General features: G+C 38.9%; 1 protein-coding gene across 1 annotated transcript in view; it reads left to right on the forward strand.

Moving 5' to 3' along the window:
* The first annotated feature begins 12,082 nt into the window (after window positions 1-12,082).
* Window positions 12,083-21,681, forward strand: part of LOC139731056 (GTP-binding protein Di-Ras2-like) — a 96,988-nt gene continuing 87,389 nt past the window's right edge. Inside the window, exon 1 of the mRNA XM_071641935.1 lies at window positions 12,083-12,204. Coding sequence (XP_071498036.1) covers window positions 12,094-12,204 — 111 coding nt within the window. The 5' untranslated portion in view covers window positions 12,083-12,093. The remainder of the gene's footprint in view (window positions 12,205-21,681) is intronic.

Raw genomic sequence — 21,681 nt, forward strand, 5'->3', positions numbered from 1 at the left:
GCAGATGATTGAAGTATATTTCAGTGTGTCTTGTAAGGTTAAGATTTAGCAGAGTGCTGAAGTTTTCATCTTGCCAGGTGGTAACACGAATGCATCCTGTGATGTGGTCAGTGACAGTTTACTGTTTCAAGCAACTTGTTGATATATTCTAAGCAATGCAAGGGGGAAAAGACATGGACGCATTTAGTCTGAAATTATGAATATTGTGTGGATATTGCAGCATCATTTGACACACTTAGTTGTGCTGTTTCAGTGATAATTGTTTCCATAAGATACAACTCGTACCATTCATTTAGGAAATGTTCCTTCTTAACTGGATTGATTAGAAGGTCCATATGATAGTTCTAGCAATGGGAAATATTATCAGCTTTGACCTAATGAGTTCAATCTATTGTATGATTATTGGCTGAACTATACTGAAATTGCTAGTGGCCCAAATAATGCTATTTTCTTTTTTTTTCCAGGTGAGAAACTTATCACTGAATAGGTTGATATTTCTGAAAGCATTATGTGTTTACAATTACAACAGTTTCTGCCAGCTGCATGTGTCTATAGAGAGAGAGAGAAAAAAAGTTTTTTGAATACTGTGCAACTGACCGCAACTATTTCGCTAATTGATGAATATCATTATGAAACAGTATATCAAGTTTTTGGGGCATTGCCTATGAGCAGTTTTATCTGTGAGAGAGAAGAACACTTTAAATCTGTGTGCAAACTTGTTTCACAGAGTTTGTATGGCAGAGTTTGTATGTTCACAATAGAAGCATCAAAAGACACTGGGCATACAGTGATTAGTATACTCCCCTTCCCCATGTCTATTAGAATTATTCCCTCCACCGGACTTAAGAATTCAAAAAAAAAAAACATTTTTTATGATAGTAACAGAGTCATAAAGGTCCATTTTTATGGTGTATATGTCACCTCTTTGCATTTCGTTCCCTAGGTAAGAATAATTTGTGTTGCAGATTGCACCTTTCCTTCACAGCATGGTACTCAAAGTGCATAGCATTGTATTGAATTACCGAGTCTCTGACATATCCCCAATTGGTCCGTCTGGACAAATTTCGCAGAATACCTTGTTTCTTCTCGCAGCCCTTTAGCTACTGAGAATCAAAATGAGGGACCCTGTAACTTGCTCTTCTTGTTCTTCCATGCAGTATATGCATTGGCGCAGTGCTAGGATGTAGTGTGTTTGGAGTATGTCGCAAGACAAAATCAAAACCAAGATTTCGTTGACAAGACAAAGGTTTATCTTACTCCATTGCAAATACTGCTCGTACTTTTGTGCACCACTCTTTGTTGTAATGTGAATTGGAAAGGAGTGAAACATTTCGTTGCTATTTCCAGATATGTTTGTGTATTTTGGGCATTCCCGCTGTAGCTATGTGATATTAATGCAGATCTACCTGCTTTGCACACCACAACTGATAAATTATGGATGGGAGGGGCTTGATTGATTGGCTGTAGTGAGATCAACATGCTCATGTTGTGACCGAGACATGAATAGTAGTTTGGGGGGGGGGGGGGGGGGGGGGGAGCCATGTCACTCAATCATGGTAATTGTTTGTGTAGTGGCTCTTGAGAATAATAGCTTTTAAAGCCTTCTTGCTGGTGGTTATGTCGATTCCATTAGTGGTATTGGGATGATGTAGGTACCTAGGTGGCATGGTATCTGTTGGAATATAATCATTATATGTGCAAACAATGCAAGTTTTTTAAAGGCATGTGAGACCCACCCCCCCCCCCCAAAAAAAAAAAAAAAAGATATCAGTAGGTTCCATTTGGAGTTGACCATGCTGTCATTCTTAAGGTAACACCCCAACCACATTGAGGTGCAGCTGTCATTCTTGAGGTAACACCGACCACATTGCGGTGCAACTGTCATCCTTGAGGTAACATGGACCCCATTGAGGTGCAGCTGTCATTCTGGAGGTAACACTGCCCCCACTGTGGTGCAGCTGTCATTCTTGAGGTAACACCGACTACATTGAGGTGCAGCTGTCATTCTTGAGGTGACAAGGACCCCATTAAGGTGCAGATGTCACCTTGGGGTAAACCTTTTGAAGTGCCACACCGGCACTTGAGGTACAAACGTCTCCAACGAGGTCTATGCAGTCTGGTAGTAAGGTCAAGAGTTATTCCTTGTTTCAGGTGTATGACGAGGTAGATCTACAGAATCATTAAGGTGTCTTACCCCACTTCTCCGCCTAAGAAGCATTATTTGTCTGAAGGACGTCTCATATGTCATTATTTCCGTTTGTCTTTGATTTTATATTTGTTTGTGTGTGTGTCTCTCTCTCTCTGTTGGGTTAGTAATCTCTGTTATGTGCTGGATTTTTCTTCTTTTTTTTTTGTCTTTCATTAAAACACCTCTGAGTGAACTTCTGTGGTAGTGACCAAGTTTTCTCCCAATTTTTTTTTTCCCTAGTACAATGAAATCAATGGTCAACACCTAGTTGTGTCAAATTGTCCCATGTAATGTATTAAGGCTTGGGACAATATTGTGGATACAACGATGTCTTGTTTGTGTTTCGCTGCTGAAGAGGTTATAAACCAGCGCATTGCGGTATCTCATACTACATGTAGTACACGTACCGAGTGAAAAGGGCCCTACACTGACAACTTCATCTCGGCTATAAATGGCATTGTGTGTTATTCTAGCTCCTGTTGAATTCTGTAGGGACACAATCAACTCTGCCACACATATACATGTCTATTAAAGCGTCCTGTTGCTTTGGCTGTATGTGTGTATGTATGTATGTTTGTGTGTGTGTATGTGAATGTGTGTGTGTTATTTTTTTTTTTCAAATTTTGTTGTTATTTGCACTGGCCAATGAAGCTTTGTCTTGCCTGCTACAATTGGCAAAAGTGGCGAAATATGTGTAAATGATAATTTCTTTCCCCTCTTTTTTTTTTTATTAAGCCTGTGATGTAACAGTGGACGAGCGATGTTTCTTCGTCAGTGTCGTGTTATACTATGAATATGCATTTTTTGTGGAAATACCTGTGACAGCGGCCACCTTAGTTATTATCATTCTCTTCTTTTGTATGGATAAGCGATGTTTCAGATGTAAGTAATTTGTAAACTAAGATATTTATGTACAAAATTATGACAGGACAATAAGTATGTTATGATAGGTGTATGAAGACTCAAGGTTATAGGTATAAGTCTGTAGAACAATCAAGGATTGTTATGCTACGAGGTAAGGCTAGGCATCTGGCGTGCAGGAAAGGACAGTGAGCGTAAGGATTAAGAGGACTGTAAGAGGTACGTCTTAAACATAAATAAGTAAGTACTGTTTAAAAGGGGCAGCTCTAGGACGGTAATAAACTATGAAGTAAGGCAAGATTTGCTCTCTCGGTTTGCTGATTTTTTTTTTTTTCATGCCTCCTTTTCTGTACTCTGTGTATGTGTTCTGTGTGTTTGAGTCCTGTAGGTTGAAATGGTGGTATGACAGTATACACTATTTCATACAAATACTTATATAAACATTCTCACACTTACACACACACACACACACACACACACACACACACACAAATATCTATCTATATATATATATATATAATAGATATATATATAGATATATGATAGATATATAGATATATATATATTATATATATATATTATATATATACACACATATGTAATGAAGAGTTTGATCGCAAACGACTTAACTTCGTTCTTGTTAAATTGAGATATTTTGCAGTTAAAGCTACTAAAAGATACAGAAAATGATTAACTGTTAGAAAATAAAAGGATATTTTTAATCAAAATTTCAATGAAATTCTTCGTCTATGTACCAAGTGCAATGGTCGCCTGAAATTTTTCAATCTGCTCTATCTGATGATGGACTTACTTTGAAATGTTTAGAAATTGCACTTACCCCTTATTGCAATCAAACTTCATATACTAGTATTCAGATACTCGGAATAATATTGCAGAGATGGAGAGAGCTTGGACAAGTGATATATATATATATTATATATATATATATATATATATATATATACATATATACATATATATATACATATATAATATGTATGTATATATATATATATATATATATATATATATATATAAAGACGAAGACAAACAAGTTGACATAATGCATTGATTCCAACTTCATTTATTTGTAAACAAATTTTTCATCCTTGCACGGATCTTCCTCGGGGTAACAGTTATAATACCATAATACCATAATATATATATATATATAATATATGTGTGTGTGTGTGTGTATATATATAAATTATGTATGTATAGGGGGATGGTGTATGACATTCACCACAATTAATCATTAAAACAATCAGTTTTCCATGTCTTGATAGTGGAGAACATAACCAGTATAGTAGAGAGTATGCAAAGAAATATGGCAGATTACTTACTAGTAGCAGATGCATGAATCCTTGCAAGTCCCAGATCGACCCGAGCTGGCACTGATAGTTAGTCCAATAAAATAAAACGAAGACAAAACATAATTGTGTGTAGCAAATTTTAGTACGAAACGGCACATGAATACTGAGTACATCAAATGATTTTCTGATTTGCCAAGTATATTTTTCCCTCTTGTCTGATTTGTATGCCTCCGCCGGGAAGTGTCGTTGGAAGCATTTGTTTTTGGGTTGTCCGTCAGTTTGTTGTGGACAGCGTAACTTTAGAACCTCAATGAAAACTAGGCATTGATTTTGTGTGTATGAGTGAGCGAAAGTATGCCTATCAACTTTTCTTTGCACACGCTCGCGGTCAAAGTTCAAGGTTAAACTAGAGATTGTAATTTGTCATTACTGACAAATTAAGGTGATCCGATTTTTTTTAAAATCAATGATTCGAGTCCTGATCGCAATAGGCATGACCATACAGGTTTCATTTGTGTTTAGAGACATTGGCCGTGTGATGTTTGGATTCTCATTTAGAAAAGTAAGTCATGTCTGCCATCTTTGGTACTAATTCTGTATACACTAGATAACGATGATACAGCAACAAATACATATGACCTTTGACCCACCTTTACACTCCCAAAATGGCATCTGAGGAAAAAGTGGTTATTTTGTGAAATGATTCTCGCGACATCGTCTATACGTGTGCAAAATATGGGAAAGATAGGACAGGTATTCACCAAGATACAAGATGAAACATTTATGACCTTTGACCCTAAATTACATAACCAAGATGGTGTCCGATCAAGTAGTTGTTATTTTATGAAATAATGTACGTGACATGAACTTAACATGTGCAAAATATGGGGGTGATAGGGGCTGTTTTTCTTAAGTTATTGCAAAGAAAGTTGCAGAATGAAAGAAATATCTAAATACATAGAAGATAAGCTTTAATTTCAACCAAGTTTTTTAACGTGATCCCGACATTGTATGAAAAAACGAAGGCACACTGGCGATAGCGCAAAGTCTTAGCTACAACATACTAAAATCTGGGAGAAATTCACCGAAGGGTAAGTGAGCTAGTGCTCGATAAAGACAACCATGTCAATTTTCACATTTAAAAAATTCCCTCCCATATAGATAACACGTCATAACGAAGATACAGAAAGAAGTACATATGACTTTGACCCCAATTTGCACAGACAAGATGGCATCTGAGCAAAAAGTGGTTATTTTGTGAAATGATCCTTGTAACTTGGTCTTTGCGTGTGCAAAATATGGGAACGATAGGACATGTATTCAACAAGATACATGATGAAACATCTATGACCTTCGACCCTTATTTACATACCCAAGATGATGTCCGATCAAGTAGTTGTTATTTTAGGAAATAATGAACGTGACATGAACTAAACATGTGCAAAATATGGGGGTGATAGAGGCTGTTTTTCTTGAGTTATTGCAAAGAAAGTTGCAGAAAGAAAGAAATATCTCAATACATCGAAGATAAGCTTTAATTTAAACCAAAATTTTTGACGTGAACCTGACATCGTATGAAACAATGAAGGGCACACTTACGGTAGCGTTAAGTCTCAGCTACAACATATTAAAATCTGCAAGAAATTTACCGAAGGGTAAGGGAGCTAGTGCTCGATAAAGATTGTCATGTCAATTTCATTTCCAGAAAAACTGCATTCCCATAGAGATAACACGTAAACTGGTCAAATTTGACAAGATTACTTTCAATCCATTTTTACGAGGTGATGCCGTCATCCAATCAAAATTTTGTAATTTTACGTTTGAAAGAACATTAAATAAGCTACAACATACTGAAATCTGGGTGAAAATTGGCAAAGGATTAGTGAGATACGCTCGAATGAACTTGAAATTTGATGACGTCATTTTGAAAATTTGCTTTGTTTACTTTATTAAGAAATTTGATATATTTTAATCATTTTGCCAGCATTGCCACAGCATGAAATGACATGTACAACTCATCAGCTTTCAGAATATGTAAAGAAAATGGGGGGTCACCGTCCATCCTGACGAGTAAAATCGGATTTAAAATTGGCGGTTTTTTGGCATAGTTGCACTGTATATCGCTATTGACGCGCGCGCGGAATTTCAACTTTGACGGGCCCGTATGACGTCATATTGAGTCAGATTGACTTGAAACTTGGTAGAATTATTCCTTGACATTTCAAACATCCGATCCGTGTGAAAAACCGGGAAATTTAAATTGCATATGAGCTGTGCTTGCGTATATGCGCGCGCGCGTACGCGTCCGTCCAATTTTTTCAATTTTTCAAAAAATGCTGCAAATGGTCTGAAACGGATGCAAAAAAAAATTTGAGCTCGATTGGAGCATACAAATATTTCAACGCGCGCGTACGCGCACGTCTTAGGGTATAGATGATTATTGAGAATAAAGATGGGTAAAATCCGCTTGACTTGAAATATATGTGACGTAAATTTCATTGAAAAATTCTAGTCCATTAATGAGATATGAATGAGAATGTGTTTTCATGTAATGACGTCATAGTGACGTCACGGTCGACTGATCACTATGATTTTATTAGATCTGTCGTCTTTGTGACATGATACATATATGGTATAATTTTGAAATTGATAGGAGCAGCACTTTCTGAGCTAATCGCTGCACAACTTTTGTCCAGAAATAAATAAAGAATCCGTACAGATACAATAGGTGATCCGAAGGATACTCGGATCACCTAATTACTGAAATGTCATGTCATCATATCCCCATATCTCTGCAGTGCCTGAAGGTGTTTTCATGGAAATTAGTGGATACATATATACATATACTACCAGATAAAGATTCTCTAGAAAAAAAAAAATCGGGCAATGGGGTCAGAGGTCAAAGATCAAGTGAAAATGTTAAAATTTTGCTTTTTTTTTCTCCATACCTTGGAAAGGACTCACGGTTTCTTCATGAAACTTAGTACAATCATATGCATGTACTGCCTGGCAATGATTCTCTAGGGTGTTTTGGGGTCATGGGGTCAAAAGTCAAGGGTTAAAGGTTAAGTTAAAATGCTAAAAATCTACTATTTAATGCTGAAATTACACTATTTGCTCCAAACCTTGGAAATTTCTCAACTTAATCAAATTAGTTATACACGTATATTACTGCACAACGAGTCTGTAGGAAGGAAAGATTTGGGCCATGGGGTCAAACGTCAAATGAAAGTGTTAAAATGTCACTATTTTCCCCCATGTTTTGAAAATAGCTCAAAGTATTCTGAAAATTGAATATTACCAGTTAGATATTATTCAAAGAAAGTTGTGGACCATGGGGTCAAATGGCAAGGGTATAAGGGGAGGTGCATACACTCAAATTCCCGCATACTTGCTCTCTGAAACAATGTAGCCATCCAAATGAAACCTGGTTCAGGAAAATGCATAGACACTCAACGCATTTGGGGTTGTGCCATCAAACTTTCAAACGTGCCATTTTCAGCTTTTTGCCAATCATGTAACGCTGTCGTATCACATTGTCAAGATGTATTCTTGACTTATTTGGAGAATAACGCGATATGGCTGAGACATACTAGTCGCTTTCCAGTTTAATTCTGATACAAAAGCAACTCTCTCTTTCTGCCTAACTATCACTCTATCTCTCTGCCTGTCTATTTATATGTCCACCTCTCTGTATCTATATATCCTTGTATAATATATATATATATATACATATATGTATATATATATATATATATATATATATATATATATATATGATACTTGTAGTCCGCGTGTTGATACCAGTACAGAAAAGATGGCGAAGTAGGGTGGTAATGCATTTCAGTCCAACAGTGCTATTCTATTCAGACGAAATTTTCGACGAATACATTCGTCTTCCTCAGGCTCGAAAATGTGGTCTGAATAAATAGCACTGTTGGACTGAAATGCATTACCACCCTACTTCGTCATCTTATATTCTATATATATATATATATATATATATATATATATATATATATACAGAGAAAGAGAGAGAGAGAGAGAGAGAGCGAGAGGGAGGGAGAGAATTACCTGTATCTGTCTATTTTTATCTCTCTCTCTCTCTTACATCCAAATGCAAAGATACTCAACTCACCTTATTCTATTCTCTTCGCACCATTTTACCTGTCCCATTTCATGGGTGGTGTCGCGAATCTCTCGATCAAGTGATGTTGCTCTCTGAACAGTTCGGTTTCGGTGTGATGGGGGTTGGGTGGGGGGGGGGGGGGTTAACTCCAGCGAGAATTCTCGATTAATCAATCGTGTCACGTGACATATAGCAGTTAGAAAGGGAATTGCCGTCTCTTATTCCAGCCGCCGCGCTGTATACAACTCACAGCAGACGGTACGGAAGCAACTGGTGAATTCAGCGTGCGCGCGAAATGAAATCGCGCTGATGGATGGATGGACGAGTCGAGGGGCACCGAGAAAGGGTTTTATAGTCCTGTCTCTAAAATTCATATCACCATGACAACATATCAAATGTGCACTATGTCGAAGCATGCTCATGTGTATAATGCGGGATGCTGAGGGCACATAAAAGCATGGGCAGCAGGGGATATTAATAGGCAGATGACACTATTGAGACAAAGTAATTTTCAGCCACAACTTTGCATATGGCTCGATACAAGTAAAATTATTTCACTATCAATATTGCATGTTTACTTTTTATCTTTTACTAAACATTGATATTTGAACCCATATATGTCAAGAGAGTAAATGAGTTGATGATGTTACAAGTCACAATTCTCCCATTGGATTGTACGCGTATATATATATATATATATATATATATATATATATATATATAATTATATACATTATGTAGCAAGAGATCAGAAAATTCCTCCGGGAAATAAACTCTTGGTGTATACAACATGATAACTTTCCGGAGGAACTTTTCTGTTCTCCTGCTATTGATATTGTTTACTCAACACGTGGACTACGAATTATTTGATTTTTTTTTTTCATTTCATGTCAAAGAAGGAAATTTATTGCAGGTTATTTGTAGGTCTATGGGAGACAAATCAGACAATGACGTCATCAACTCATTTTACTTGCATAATTTGCAGTTCAACTTATAACTTTTCATAAAGAAGTGTGGAAACTTATAACATTCCATAAATTCCTTATTATCATAATGTCCGATTTTTATAAAACTGATATCGTTTTGTTCGACTAGTGTTACTTGATTCTATTTACCAGTAATAACACGACATGAACGTAGTTTCGAATTGCACTTCAGTTGCTCTGATTTCTATTGAAGTGTCTTTTGAATTCAGTTGATAACCATGATATATCGACCTGTGCATGCAGAGAAGAAAATTGAGTTTGTTCTCGGACTTTTGTTGGTAAATAGTGTAACAAATATCTATGATAATGGTACACCTTTTTCTTCATCAAGTTATCAATAATAGTTGATTGAGGTAGGAGGGTAAAAAGACCAAATGCCATCATCTTGTTCACTTAGTGTTGTGCATCGTCATACACATTGGTCATCCCACAGTCCTATAACGAGGCATCCACGGTGGCACCACCCCTCCCCCCCCCCCCCCACGTACACAAGCATACAAACAAATACACCATCTTTTCGGATGATGAAAGATAAGATAAATTTGTCTTTTTACTAAAAATTACACTGAAAATTAAAAAAAACAAGCAACATGAGATCCTACTAAAACCAAATATTTTTCGTTTCGGGAATTGCATCAGCCTATAGATTTCCCCAACGTGCCCGGCGTTGCCTGGACCCCACAGGCAGTAGTAAGACAGGTCCCTGGCTCTCTCCCTCCCCCCCCCCCCCCCCCCCCCCCAAGCCCTGTAGTATGCTCGTTCCTTCGCATATAATATAATGCTGAAATTGTGTGTGTGAACAACAGAGAGAGAGAGTGTGTGTGTGTGTGAGTGTATGTGCGTGTGTGTGTGTGTGTGTGTGTATGTTAATGTGCGTGTATCCTCTTTCCCGACACTGTCCCCGATAATTTATCAAGTACATTTTTCTTCATTAGCGCTTTTATGCGTTCGCACGTGGGCGCACTCTACCCCCCCCCCCCCCCGCTGTCCCAAGCTATGTATCTTTCTTTCTTCTTTTTTTTCTATCCTCCGTTCCTACCTTTTTTCTCTCTCTTTATTCTTTGGTCATTTTAGAGTCTCATGTTTGATTTTAGTTGTACATTACTGTTTTTTTCTTTGCATCTGAACAATCGTTATTTACTGTTAAATGCAACATGTCAAATTCATGTAGATAGACTAATTGATCGTTAAACCGTCGACAGTTTCATTTCACTGTTGCACATATTTAGCAGTAGAATAATTTACCATGTAATTTTAATATATATAATATATATATATATATATATATATATATATATATATATATATATATTACAAAAATGGGAATAAGTAAGTAGGGTTGAGATTAAAGAGATTAGATAAAATGAAAGAGGATGAAGAAAGGCTTCTCTTCTCCCTAAAATTTTGCTTCTCGAAGACGTTGAAGCTACCGGTATCTCGAGTACATCCTTTTTTATTAAAGTAATGTTCTCAAAACGGTCTATTATGATTTGCGTAGCCGGATCAGTTACCTCAACCAGACGAAATTCTGAGTTAAGCTCTGCGTCCTTCAGTACGAAGTTGACAGATAGTCTATCCGCAGGTCTGACGGTTATGATCTTTCACTGTGAATGCACTGATCCCCAGATCTCACCAGTCGATCCACAAAGTACAATAGCTTTGCACTCTTGTTCCCAGGTACAATTTCAGAGCAACAGTAAGGTTGACTTCAGAAAGCGATCGATAGCGGCCAGCATCGTGACGGTGCTATCGATTCTGCGAAGCTGACATGACAGGCAAAAGATACTGAACTTGATGTCCTTTTCTACCGGGGTTTATGGAAGCAAACGACCAGACTGACGAATTGATATGAACGACTGGCGGTAGTCAATCGGATAATGCATAAAGAGGAAAGAGAGGTAGATTTCAAAGAAAGAAAAGTAAGCTGGAAGGAAAAGATAAAAAGCAAAGAATGGGAAGAAAAAGGGAGTGATTGACTGATAGAGAGTGAGAGAGAGACACTCTGCTAGGATTACAATCAATTGGTCAATTGCGACAAATTTCATGCCTGCATTTTTTACACGACGAGCTTAGTCATTCATCCAGGTGGTTGTTTTCGTTTCTATTGCATCCCTTGATCTCGTTCCCACTTTGGTTTCCCAATCATCAGCCCGCAAGCGTGTCTACGCGCACGTTGGTGAAGACCCAAAGGACTACAAGCAGGTTTAGACTTGTGATTGGTCGCTCATTTACTGCCAGATTTCCTTACCCGCCAACTGCTGGAGCAGACGACCGCTACCGTAATGTTTTATTAACCTCGCGGCGATATAAGCTAGCATATTGAGAGGTTAGCTTTTCAATCGTGCACCACTCGACTCACGCGAAGCGATTCGTCATAACTAAGCAGTGCCCCCGTTCTATTTGTTGTGTCTTTGCCGCGCAAATTTTTGATTGATTTTCTGCATCCGTCTGAGAGACACCGATCGGAATTCGTGTTTGGATTAATACCGGTTATATCGAATAGGCCTCTGGATCTGAACTTGCCCCGCAGGAACCCAAATCTTCGCCTTGGCTTGGATTTTATACTCCTATAGATTGTTCTCGTCGCTCATTTGAGTGACCTAGCTGGCCGGAGGTATGTCCGTGGTACCACAGAGACGCGAGCGGCGGCATGGCACGGCTCAGAACCCGATCCAGACGGGGAAAGAAGAAGGTTTTGGGCTGGATGTCTGGCAGCCAAGGGAAAAGGTAAGCTTCCCACGCGTCTCTCTTATACATCCAATGTTTTTATTCACGTGTTTTTACTCTCATTAGGAAACGTATTCATGCTCCAGGTAAGAGTGTGGGAGAGTCAGTGGTAATTCCTGTACAGAGGAAATGGAGAAGTAGTCATGTGGTTTTGCAACTACAGTTTGGATAGACTTTTACGCCTACCTGGCCATACCTTGTTGAATCCCATTCATTATAAACAAGGAAATGGACGAGGTGACCATAAACTTCCACAAACTGATAAAAGATTGCATACAGAGTCTACGAGAAGAATGGGCTCTGTTTGATGAAGTAGTTTGCTTAAGTAGTTAAGAGCTTTGATACTTCACTTAAAAAAAAGAAAATAGATAAGCCATATCCCTTTTAATCTCCGTTTCACTTTAGAAATACCCTTTTCTAAGATTACTGATATTTCAATAAACATCATGAGACCAAGAAAAACACTCCACGAGAAGGAAGGAAAGTGGAGATTGTACAAAAGAAATTATGTTAAAAGGCTAAGTCAGTTGGTCTAAATTGGTATGAAGTTGGATGTTTCGTCGCCTAATCTAGGTCTTATTCCAAACGACTACGAAGTCTTAAACTTCGCTGCTGCTCTGTATTACGAAGACTTCGTAGGACTAGACTTAATATGCGGCCGCTATAAAGCTGGGGTGCGGAAGCATATTTAAAGATGATATTTTATTGACAGAACACTAACGAGCTGTCAAATTGCATTGTTATTACACACAAAAAAATCGAACAACTTCCGGACCTCATCGTGTCTGCATATGGTACTGTGTGTAGACTCTTTATTTCCTAGACATCCCATTAAGAGAAATCATTGGTAATATCGATGATGATTGTCTTTAACACTGTGCACGGCAGACAATGGGAAAGCAACCACCAACGATTTCTAGCAGTAACCTTAGAGTGCTTTTTCCAGTTGTTGACCGATATGTTATGTATGTTTTGTCGCTGACCACCAAATACTTTTGGAAGTTATCTTTTTTTTCCCCTGAAGCATCCGTCAGCTGGATTTAGACTCGGCTAATGAATCTACCGACCTTGTTTTCAGACGACATTCTCTGGTTTTAAGAGAAATGAATGTGACCTTTCATGGATGGTTTCAGGGCTCTCAGGAAAACATAATTTTGCCAATTTAACGTTGATGCTTCACCAAATTACAGCAGCTTGCTGTCAGTAATCATTAAATGACGTCACAGATAAATAATCGAGTTCTTCACGTTCGGATTTTAATGAAATCTCTCCGCACACACAGAGTATGAGAGAATGAATTAAAGAACATTAAGAAATAGTGACAAAATAAAACAAATCGCACACATTTGCATCTACGACGAGATGTGCTGTAGTTCTCTTGTGTGTTACAATGGCACACAGGTAATAGATGACGTGGACATTAAACAATGTGAATAGAGGGATTAAAAAGAGTAATAGGCCATGTCTACAATATTACAATATATGGACTTTTTCCCCAACAGCCTGGTAATGATGCATTTCATTATCCTGCTCCCTTCGATTAAGTTCCATAGGCTGGAGTTCACCGAGTTGTAGCTAGGTCGGGCAAGCCTCAGGCAAGCTTTGTGGTTGCTAGAGGCATCTTTTGTGAACAAAGCGTGCATAGAATCTGAATGCATTACAGAAACCAGTCTATTAAAGCGTACATGCTTTCTTCATTAGATATGAAAGTACTGTATTGTTGTGTACAGTGGGGCAAAGTATGTCACGTAGATATGAAATTGTTTTGGAGCATTGCAATGGTTCAAAATGCCTTGCCTTTAAATAAAATATATTAACGAGACATTATTATTTCCCTAGCAGAACAGATGGTTGTGTACAGTGGGGCAAAGTGTTTCACGTAGATATACCATTGTTTTGGAACATTGCGATGGTTCAGTATGCCTTTAAATAAAACACATTAACGAGACATTATTATTTCCCTAGCAGAACAGATGGTTGTGTACAGTGGGGCAAAGTGTTTCACGTAGATATACCATTGTTTTGGAACATTGCGATGGTTCAGTATGCCTTTAAATAAAACACATTAACGAGACATTATTATTATTCCTAGCAGAACAGATGGTTGTTATACGTTTCGTATTCAAGGTTAAAGTTTATGACTTGCGTGTCTATGGAGATTTTTATTCAGATTTGACTAGCATCAAGTTTTACTTTTTACTCGATGCATGGCGGCTATGTCAAACTTGTATGGTGTTTTTTTTCCCCCACCAAATAATGGCACTCGTCTAGATTGTGATTCTTAACGAGACATTTAAGGTCAGTGCAGTCCTGTCATTGAAACACTCGGGCTAAATTAGATAATGGACATCGTTATACTTACGTGGAAGTGCAGAGGAGGCCAGCCGAACGTTGCTGGCGAATTTCCTTCAAAACGTATTTACGGCTTTGCACAAAGCCTTGTAAAGAATAAGTGTTCACTAATGAGCTCGCAATTTCTGCCCACTCATGTGCTGTTGTGTTTCTAACGCTTCCAGAATCACCGACATTCACTTTGGTAGAAATTCAGCGAATTTCTGATCGGGGGCACCGATCTGTTTCAGGTCATTTCAAGTTTTAGTTTGTTTCTCTGTTTCTCGCTCTGTTAGTCTGTCTTTCCGTCTGCCTGTCTGTATCTCTTTTCTCTCTTTCTGTCGTTTCACGGGCATATGTATAACATGGCATTCCTTTCGTAATTACTATAAAGTAAACAGGTGCCCTGGACGATTTGACCTGATTATCGATTGTCGTTCGGTGTGGCCCCGTAACGCGCTCCCTCTCTTCGCCCCTTACCCAGCGCCCCTCTCCCACTCTCTCTCTCTCTCTCCCTCTCTCCTCGAGTGCAACATGAGCACAAGCCTGGCATCTCGCTGTCAGTTTTCATAACACGGCTGCCCGCTGAATTCACTGCGTTCCCTCTAGGCCCTTAGATGAGGCATGCATTTACGTAAGAGCGGGAAAATGAAGGGCCGTAAGTGTCATGGAGTGGCGTAAGACGGAATAGAATAATGCCTTGTCGACTCTTGTACCGAGGGGAGAGAGGGGGGCATACGGGGCAGGTATTCACAACTCAACATGGATTGCATTTTTGCCTCTGCACACAAAATGTAGGTGAGACTGGATGACTGTTGACATGTGATTTTCACTGACTTAAAAATGCGAATTGCATGTTTGCATGCATGACATCGCAGGGGAGGAATGTTTGCGTTGAATCTTTTAGACGGCCATAAAGGTCACAATGATGTCTCCAGTTAACAATGATGATTATACTTCCGAATCAACAAAATGTGATGAAAAGTATGTCTCCTTGCTCAGAGTAGATCCGACTTGGTGCTCTGCTGTTTCTTTATTTTTTGAGCATCCTTTTCTTCATCATCTCCATGGTTACGACATCTGAATCCTCACCAGATTCAATATCACAAATCGCACTCTTGAGGAATGCCAGACAATTTCAGCTGACAACTTATTGTTTGATATCCTGTTTCAACCCCATTTTCCACTTCAATTCATTTATTTCCATCACGGCGCAGATAATCTTATTTAACAGTTACAGAGCAAAATAACGAGAAAGAGAGATAAGTGAAATGGTAGACGAGTAGTTGACGCAGTTCTTTGGTTGTGCAGTTCTTGCTACAGATGATTATTGAGCACAGCAGATATAGGCCACAAGATAACGCATGTGATGTTGGGACGAAGCAAAAAGCAATGGCAATTTGAATGGTGCCTGATGTCGATGCTATGTAGTACCCGTCTGCTCGTGCAGAAGTCAGTATGAAGAAGCTATATGACATTCAACATTTTCAGACAATATTATGTATTCGTCAACTCTTTAAAGAAAACATCGAAAGCACATTTTCCCGTGCATAGTCGTTTGATTTCATGTGCAGTATCTTATATTCAATCTCGGCACCCCAGACAGTAGCTTTTTAAGCTCCCTCCCCTCCCCCCTCCCCCCCAAAAAAAAAAGAAAAAAAATCCTCGCAAAAACTATCACGGATGGACAGTTATTGTCTTTTCAAAATCTTTACTGAAAGAAATACAATTTTTTAGATGATTAGAAAATTATGATTATCGTGTGTCTTCCAAGAAAACAGAAAGTAAATTAAAATAGTCCTTTCAAAAGACCATTGTAAAAAGAGTATTTCATCTTTATGTAGTAACAAAAAGGTTATTGCATCGTTTCAGAACCATAACGACCACGACGACTACATTAAGATGCCGATAGGACATCCAGGAATTGTTGGTACTAAAACAGAAGCGGCTTCCTTGACCGGACCCTTGGTTCTATTTAAATTCTCCTTCTTTGATGCAGTACAGGGATTAGATGGGTATATATATATATATATATATATATATACATATATATATATATATATATATATATATACATATACATATGTATATATATATATATATATATATATATATATATATATATAAATGTATGTGTGTGGGCGTGTGTGTGTGTACATATACATACACACATATAGGCCTACATGCGTGTGTGCATATATACTGTATATATAATATGGGAGAGACGAACCTAAGTATGACGGCCATTTCTTTCATGCTAACTTCATGTTAAGCTTGCAGCCCTTTTCCATGTACATCCCCCCCCCCAGCAACCCCCCTCCCCACATTCCACCACTCAGGCTTATCTTCTAATCCTTCGAGCACATCATACCCGGAAGCAAAGTCTGCTCGCAAGTAATACGATCTGGCCCCGCATTTCTCAAAGGGACGAGAAAGAAAGGTCATGCAGGAGATATTACGCCCCTTCCTATTATGGATTTACGCTCCATTCTAATGCCTCGCGACATTAATGATAAAAAAGACGTCGGGGTGCAGAGAGAACGTTGTAATGTTTAACCCATCCTTCATTAAAGTCACACTTGGGGTTTTCCCTCCCTAATAATATCTGCAGGAGTTTGGTTTTACATATACCAGGAAGATGACAACTGCCAGGAATGCCGGCTTACTAATGACCAATAAAGACAGCAACGACGCAGCAAGAGATTTTGTGGTTTATGTGGTTCATTACGTCTTCTTCTGACTTCGAAGCTAATGCATGGAATTGACAGCTCTGAAATCGATGATATTGACTTGTTTCGTAAGAAGGGCATTGCCCCACAAAGTTGCTAAAGTATTGATGAGATATGCCTAGAGTTAATGTACGAAAAAAAGAAAAGTACACCTGCATCAAAATAAGTATAAGTGCGCGGGCGGGTCAAATATAGTAATACCATATGAATTTGAATGATGAATGATTGACAAATTGTTGGCGTTAAATTACCCCATTTTTGCCCACGAGCCGTCCTCAAATTTTCACTGTATTATACTGCAAGGGCATTTTCAACGAACCCCAAAGAAGAGGATTTGAAGAACTTTACCATGGGGATTGTAATTCACTGTATATTTCTGTTTTCCCGCTTTTTTGGTCCTCGTTGGGGGGGGGGATGTTTCAGTTGATGAATATTTGCTGTCCCCCAACAGACAAAAGTGCACGTATCAACCAGAGCAGTTTCAGACAGTTTGGCACAATAAATTCCTGTGCCATTTGCGAAGGTTCCTGGTAACCCTTTCTATATACACAAAGCAATATTCAGCTCATTTTCCAAAACCCACTCTGCATCAAACCCTCTCCATCCGAGGAATTTGTACGTCTGAGATATGTACTTTCAGCTATACAAGATGAAATCCGCCCACGAGCAACAAGTGATGTTATCCCTCGTCGCTCACTTTGAACAAACAGCTCAATGCTGTCATGTACTTTGCGCGAGATTTCGATCTATTTCCGTCCTAAATTACTTAGTCCAGATATATTCAACCTTCACTGGCATTACATCAACCGTGATGTTGTTTACTTATCCAGCACTATTATTATTCAAGCTAAAAATAACTACCATGCTAAAATTTATCAATTGAAGCATATCGTTTATTGAAGTGTATGGCTGATGGAGTAAAATGTCGTTGGCATTAATCTTTTTATTAAAGACGTTTAATTAATATGAGCCTTCAAAGCCAGCCGCATAGCGGGTTAGCTATGCTACTGTGACTTGATATGGCCGTGATAGCATTATTAACAAAAGCAAGTATCTTCCTTTTATGCAGTGGTTCGGAGTGCCAGCAGCCCGATATAAGCGTCGACCCATTTACGCCACGGTCAATGAATAAATGGAGAAACGCCACTTTTACGACTTGGAGGAAAGATACCCGGGTGGAAGCTATAGGTTTGCAGAAACGAACTAGAGATCTTTCTCGGTCTTGATTTGTTGATATGTTTTCCGTGACCGCCAAGAAAGCACTGAATGCAAGCAGTACTACGGGACTGACGGTTTTTAATAAATGGCATATAGTTTGGGTGGAGATGGGACTTCAGGTTTCCAACTTCTTTTGTGAGATAATGAGAAACCACGTATGAAATATTTAAAAAAAACACATATAATTCTAAGAGGAAGTGAAAGTTTATTTGATGAAAATTGGCTTTGAAATGGTTGGGATATAAAAAACAAAGGGGTCTTAATATAAAGGCGGGATCCACCTTTTATTAGGATCACTTTGTTATACTTTGTTTTTCCCCATCTCAATCAAAACTATACCATCCTTTTAAGTCATCTTAGAAGGACTATAGGCAATGAGAATAGATTACTTTGCCAAGAGGGGCGCAGCCACTGTCGCCAGGAGGACTCGAACCAGGAACATCGCAACTGATAGTCCATTGTCCTATCCACTTAGCCAAAATAGCTCGAATGCATGTCACGAGTTCGACACCCATGATTCATGCAGCCCACGAGTTATACAGCCCACGAGTCGTACAGCCTATGCGTTCGACACTAAGCAAACAAGACCCATGAAATCGACACACTACCCCAATGTTGTGCTGTCGAATTCGTGGGCTGTTTCTAGCTAGTGTCGAACGCATGGGCTGTCTATGACTCATGGTCCTTTTTTCAGTGTCGAACTCGTGGGCTGTGTGACTCGTGGGTTGACCCCAATAGCTCCTCTTTGAAACAACTGGCATCATTTCAGGAGAGGGAACGATCACATACATGGCACAACTAATTTTTTTATCTGGTATACAGTCAAACCAAGGGAGAAGATAAAGGTGGCCGCTATGGATAGGGTCTTTTTAAACATAATTTTTCTCTAGGTTTTTTTTTTTGTGTGGCCGTATACAACAGGTGGCCAATAGGGCAAATTGGACTGTAGAATAATCTGCTATTTTTTTTTTTTTAGTTTGATCGACGCTATGTACGTGATTGCAATTTTCAATATTACCACGTATGACCAGTTGTCTCGAAGGAGAACGAAAATTGCTGAAATCAATGATTAAACATCGATTGATAATTATTTTTAGCATTGGATTTAATCCCATATTTACAAGGAGTTTTGTGTTTATTTGTTTTACGAGATGCCTCACGTACCAGCTGGTTAAAATGCTTCACGTACCAGCTGGTTAAAATGCTTGTTCTATATAGTTCGGGACTGAATCGTATGACGTCTGTTGTACTAAGAATTGCAGGGTTCCTGAAGCGAACCAGACTTGTGGAGACAAAGCCATTATCGAACTCCATGGTACACATCCTCGGGCGAGCGAGCATGAAAGAAAAACATACAACATGACAGAGACATAAACATGTCTTGCATTTGAATTCCCTGTTGGCACTGGCTGGCGCGAGAACAAAAATAGTCTCCACCCCAACGCAGGTTATACATAAACTCTTGACTAGATTATGATAACCAGAATCTATAATGCAGTCAACAAGAAGTTGTTGGTTTTTTTTTCCTCTGGTGGCCCCGTTCTGGCCACTTAAATCCTGTAAATCTGAGATTTTTGAGGCCCGCAAGAGACATTTAGCTGCCCGAGACAAAAACAAACGTAACAATCCATTTTGAACTTTAGATGCCCGATCGGTGGACCGATATATAGTATCATGTATTTTTATATATAAAATATACTATATATATATATATATTGCAATCACAAAGAGTGATTAATGTACATCTATAGCTGACCAATCATCACTTGTAATATGAATCTACTATGTTCAACATTTTCAGAATGTTCGGTGAAAGAGCACTATTTCCTAGCAAAAGGTGTCATTGGGCTTAAGCCTTGAAAGTATGTGATTAAGAAAATGATGATGTTGAGCGACCCACACACTAAAGTTTGTGGAATGGGACGGGCTCAAGTTTGGATAAAAACACCATTGCCCGTCAAAAGCTAAATCGCAAATACGCCCATGATGACGAACCGAAATGTGTGTATGTATGTGTCAAAACATATCCACGCCAGCCCTCTCCACCTGCAGAAGAAACGTTATTATCCTTAGGCCTCCAGGAGTGGCCAGGGGAACCAGGACATATCATAAAACACGGGGTCAACGGGTTGACATGATCTGCCGCAGTGGCTGAGGTGCATCGGAGGAGTGCAATGCCTTGATTTCACCACGTGACCGCTGCAGGCAACACGGATGACAATCTGCTCTTCGCACACTGTGAGGCCAGGTTTTTGGCGCCTCTGAGTCAGTGGTAACACGAACCACGGTCAACTGACTTAGACGCGTGTGGCTGGGAGTGATTTTTACGCGAGTGTCCTGTAGACACTTACGGAACGCGTTTTGGGTCGCCCCTAGCGGCACTCCTTCAAAGTGCCAGTGATTTCTTTTTTTTCTCTCACATCGTCGCTCTTACAAACTCTGTGATATGAAATCCATCCATGATCTCACCTTATTAAAGACCACTTACCACAATGTACGGCTGCTAATAAAACATACACACACACACACACACACACACACACACACACACACACACACACATCTCTTGCTGAACGTTTTTTTAAAAAAGAGATAACATGTCAATAGTCATTGAGGTGTAATGTCATACACAATTGTCATAAGTCTGTTGGAGGTGTAAATGATTCATCGTGATTGAACAAAATCAAGCTCATTGCAGAATCTATTGGAAAGAAAAAAAAACCAACAACTTTCAATGAGGTGGAACACATGGTTAATCTATACGTAGAGACTGGTTTATACAAACAGCTGTGACGAGGTCCAGGTAATTTGCTGTGCGACAACAAACGTGATTCTACTCATCATAAAGAGAACGATGCAAAACAGAGTCTGAAATAGCAGACAACACAACACTTCCTGCAAGATTTTACGAGGATAAGAGGCAGAATAGTGACGTAAACTTATAACGCGCATCGTACAACACGGTCATTGATGCAGGGAATGAGAGTTCAGCAGAACTGTGTCAAGTGAGTTGAAGGGCCAACAAATTGTTGTATTGACCGGTGTCATCTCGAAGCAGTACAGATTATTATGAAATGTGCTATTTTGAAGGATGCCGAATGACGTTACTGCAGACGGTTTCAGTTCAAAATGTTACGCACACTTGTTGATTCAGGTTGGTTGAAACTACATGTCAAATTAATGATTGACGTTGCAACTT

The sequence above is a fragment of the Diadema antillarum genome, unplaced genomic scaffold, assembly GCF_040938485.1.
Source record: "Diadema antillarum isolate AM-2024a unplaced genomic scaffold, OU_Dant_1.0 seq00000355_RagTag, whole genome shotgun sequence".
Lineage (NCBI taxonomy): Eukaryota > Metazoa > Echinodermata > Echinoidea > Diadematoida > Diadematidae > Diadema > Diadema antillarum.